The sequence below is a fragment of the Plectropomus leopardus genome, unplaced genomic scaffold (genome assembly GCF_008729295.1).
Source record: "Plectropomus leopardus isolate mb unplaced genomic scaffold, YSFRI_Pleo_2.0 unplaced_scaffold12363, whole genome shotgun sequence".
Taxonomy (NCBI): Eukaryota; Metazoa; Chordata; class Actinopteri; order Perciformes; family Serranidae; genus Plectropomus; species Plectropomus leopardus.
In genome coordinates this window covers 1-3,732 of record NW_024613130.1, presented here as the reverse complement: position 1 = coordinate 3,732, position 3,732 = coordinate 1, and the positions used below count along the sequence as shown (strand labels likewise).

The 3,732-nt window shown below is 41.4% G+C and overlaps 1 protein-coding gene across 1 annotated transcript; it reads right to left on the bottom strand.

Annotated features, from left to right (window-relative positions):
* Positions 1–518: 518 nt before the first annotated feature.
* On the bottom strand, positions 519–3,686 carry LOC121963750 (TBC1 domain family member 19-like). The gene is made up of 7 exons (XM_042514002.1): positions 3,000–3,686; positions 2,793–2,837; positions 2,424–2,456; positions 2,211–2,320; positions 2,010–2,101; positions 1,108–1,223; positions 519–782 (listed from the first exon to the last, which is right to left on the bottom strand). Exons 1-7 carry the CDS (start codon positions 3,355–3,357, stop codon positions 628–630), a joined length of 909 nt encoding a protein of 302 aa, XP_042369936.1. The 5' UTR covers positions 3,358–3,686; the 3' UTR covers positions 519–627.
* Between the last annotated feature and the right edge of the window lie 46 nt (positions 3,687–3,732).

Sequence of the window (3,732 nt, the reverse complement as noted above, 5' to 3'; positions counted from 1 at the left end):
AAAGAAAAAAATTGGCTTTTGAATCTTAATTTTTTTTGGTGATTCTAAAAGATTTTTAGGGGCAAATTTTAAAGAGGAAAGTTTGTTTGTCTTTTTCCAATTTTTTAGGTGATTTTTCAGGAAAACATGCTAACTTTTTTTGGTTGATTTCTAAAGAAAACAGGCCTTCGCACGGGTTTGTAAAAAAAATTAAAATTTTATCAAGCCAATAAAAACAGAAATAATCACTGGGTTTTCATGACCATACCAACCCTGCCTATAACCAAAGATAAACACGTGTTGTGAAGCAGCAAAAACTGGATATTTTTTTGTTGAAAAATTAGGGATCATGTGAGAAAATCATGACCTCAATTCTTCTGTAGAAAAATTGTGATTTACATTTTAGCATGATCGTGCAGCCCTAATCCAAAGTTATAAACCTGATTCTGCACACAAAGATCTATTATGGCTTTCTTTAAACAACAGATTTGTTCTTTTTCAGTGGAAATGGCGTCGGGATACTGAGTGGTGGCGGGACGGTGCGCAGGGAGGGGTAACTGGGTTCTTAAGTGTCTATCCAGCCATTTTTTTCAGACATGCGCATGCAGAAGACTGGGTTACTGGTACTGGCTGCTCATCAACGGCTATTTACGGCCATCCAGGAGTATGTGGGGGACAGGGAGAGATTTCAAACACACACACGTACACGAGTCGTATGTGAGACGGACATACCTCAGCGGAGGCCAGTGACGTCACTTCCATCAGGTTCTCGGCGCGGAAGGCAAACACAGCGGCTGCGAGGACTGTGGAGGGGGCAGTCGGAGGATGGGGAAATATGAGAAAAAAAGTGAGTTAAGATAGAAAAAGATAAGAGAAGCAAGTGATGCAGAGGATTATAGGTTAAGAGGTTAATGCAGGAGGCCTTCTGTCAGATATTTAAACTAAAAAATAAATAAATAAAAGCAGCTACTTTGAGATTTTGCAATGCAACATCAGAACAAAATGATTCATAACGTCCAACTACCTTTGTCTTTGAGTTTTCAGTCTTTTAAAAGACTGATTTAAGACATTATTAAGGTCTATCTTAAATTAGAGTTTGCAGCTGAGCGTGAGTGAAACAGCTGTTACCTGCCACCACCTCCAGTGAATCGTATCCCAGGATTCGGTCCCAGAGAAGAAGCAGCTGGTCGGTGGACAGATAACCAGAAAAGGCCCGCACCATCCACTTGAAGGCAATACGCAACCTGAGGACAGGACCATCACGTCTCAATTCTCACGCTGTGATTTCAGTACCTCACCACAAGATGGCAGCAGCTCATTACAGAAATAAAACGTGTGGACAGAGTGTAAGTAACTCCTATGCCATAAAAAATGTATATATATAATTGAGTTTTAAGATAATGGAGAGAAATAAAGAGATAGTGTATCAACATTTTAAAAGAAAATCTCTCTTTTATGGCCACTTAGCCAACTTGTGCAGCTGCATAAAGGACTCAAGATGATTTGACAAGATAAAAATGCTGTTACAGAGACAAGCGTACTGATCATTCCTTCATGACGTTGAAGTCTTTTAGGTTCATCGCCGCTGACAGGCACATGTGCAGGAAGAACAAGTTATTCAGGACAGCCAGTTTCCATGGAAATGACACTTCATCATGTAAAAATGTCACTTCAGGAATGGTGCTTGAAATTACAAAGAAAGCATGCACAACACACTGCACCACTGTTACACTGCAATTTTGGGCTCTTTTGTAAAATCACTTTTATCATTGTTTTGAGCAGATAAATAATGTATTTGGAGGAATTACTTCTTTACAAAATAACATGTTTTGTGTACAAGTGAATAATGGAAACAACAGTTTTTTTGAAAATGGTCCAGTATTACTGTAGACATGAACAGCGAGTAAGCTGCAATGTAACCACTTGGGGCATTTGTCATTTTACATCAGCTAAAATTGATTTTGCCACTGACAGGATCAGATTATTTGAAGTGTTTGGCAGCATTATATAAAGAATCACAGGTTACTCACGGCTGCGCCCCGATCTGTCGAAGGTGGTAGAAGAGCTGAGGCAGGTAGGTCTGGAGCAGCCGCTCAAACTGCAGGCACAAAGACACGATGCCCTGCAGGGGCACACATGAGCACAAGTTAAGCTCATGCATGAAGGTACACACAAACACACAAACACACAACACACATCACGCAATATTTGACATTTGGCGGCGGGCTCACCGAGGGAGAGGAGGAGATGGAGTGTAACCTGAAGAAGTAGCGGACGTACATTTCCCTGAAAACGCTGTACAGCTTGGATGGCTCGTTGTACAAGAAACACAAAGGCGCCACTGTGGGACAAACACAGACACACAGACACACACACACACACACTTTGTTGTATTTTGCTCTTGCAGTGTTTATTGTGAGAACTAACAGGTAAATTTTACTCACCGTACATTGAAAACCCATGAAAAGGAATGACACCTGTGCAAATTAGATTTTTCAGTCAGTCAAGTTAATACACAAACATTTATTGTCATTATCAATGTAGAGAAGCAGCACACATTTTAGTCTTTAAACGAGATAACTAAAATTATGTGTGAGTAAGTAAGAAAATGACTGAAAATTAGGGATGTGCGATATGGTGTAATTCTGGGTCTGTTCACATAACAAAAGTCGATGCTTCACAGATTTTTGTGCAATGTCAGTAGCACGCAAACTGGCCAAATCTTTTAAATGTTTTATTTGTCCCCTTAATTTGCTCCTCTGTATCAGTTTATATACGAATAACAGGATGTGAATGTAAAGCTGCAGGCTCACCGTTGGGAGGATAAACAACGGCACACTCCTCATCTCCTCCCTTCCCTGTTAGACACACACACAGATCCGTTAATAACACAAACCTGCATGACCGTGTGGGTTTCTTTATCACTTGTGTAACGTCAGGGCACAGGTATCTGTGTGCAGACGTTGCGTTGAGTTCATGTGATGTTGTGTGTGTCCTTGGTGAAGGCCACATCATCTCACCCTGGATGAAGGATTTGGGAGGAGTGGCACTGTTGTACTTGAAGTGATCCAAGACGGCGGTATCTCGAGAGAAACACAGCAGCACCTGTAAACACACAGGTTTAAACACAGTCACGTCCACACAAACACGTGTGTAAACTGCACGGACCATATGTAATATCGACAGGGGATAGAGGAGACAGCGGTTAATATGGTGTTTTTTGGCTCGAGAGTCGATGATAGCCTTGAGTGGGCTCAGTTCCTCTTGGGTAAAAAAAAAAAATCTATTACAGCAGCACACCTGGAGCCAGGGAATCAGGATGTACTGAAGCAGACAGTAACAGAGCCTTGAGTGGGAGGCTTTTTCCATTACAGTCATATTTCTGTGTCTTCTTGAGACCCAATTTCATTTCCACCGGCCACTTGAGATGAATTACCGTACATCAAGGTACATCAAGGTACATCAAGGTAGAGCGGAGGGAAGGCAATCTGTCTGGACAAAAATGAGACTAGAAGCCATTCATTCGACCTCATTAATAGGAGAATACGGAAATAACAGCAAATGAGGGCGTCTCGGCTGCCTCTTGCCTGAGCTTTAAGTGTACTTGCTTGGCACAAAAACAGGTTAGTTGACCGTCGTACTTGAAGTGTTTTTGTCTGTGATAAATTGTGGGCATGGAGGCATTCTCTGAGGACAAAGTTCAATGAAATTTCATCTTTGAGAATCACAAGAAATCGATGAAAAGAGGCGATT

What these genes read in the sequence shown, in the direction of transcription:
- LOC121963750 (XM_042514002.1), bottom strand. Translation starts at nt 3,357, where the DNA reads ATGACTGTAATGGAAAAAGCCTCCCACTCAAGGCTCTGTTACTGTCTG. An exon ending in CGACAGATCGGGGCGCAGCC is followed by an intron (nt 1,224 to 2,009) that starts GTGAGTAACCTG and finishes TCCTGTCCTCAG; the next exon opens with GTTGCGTATTGCCTTCAAGT. An exon ending in TTCACTGGAGGTGGTGGCAG is followed by an intron (nt 783 to 1,107) that starts GTAACAGCTGTT and finishes CCCCCTCCACAG; the next exon opens with TCCTCGCAGCCGCTGTGTTT.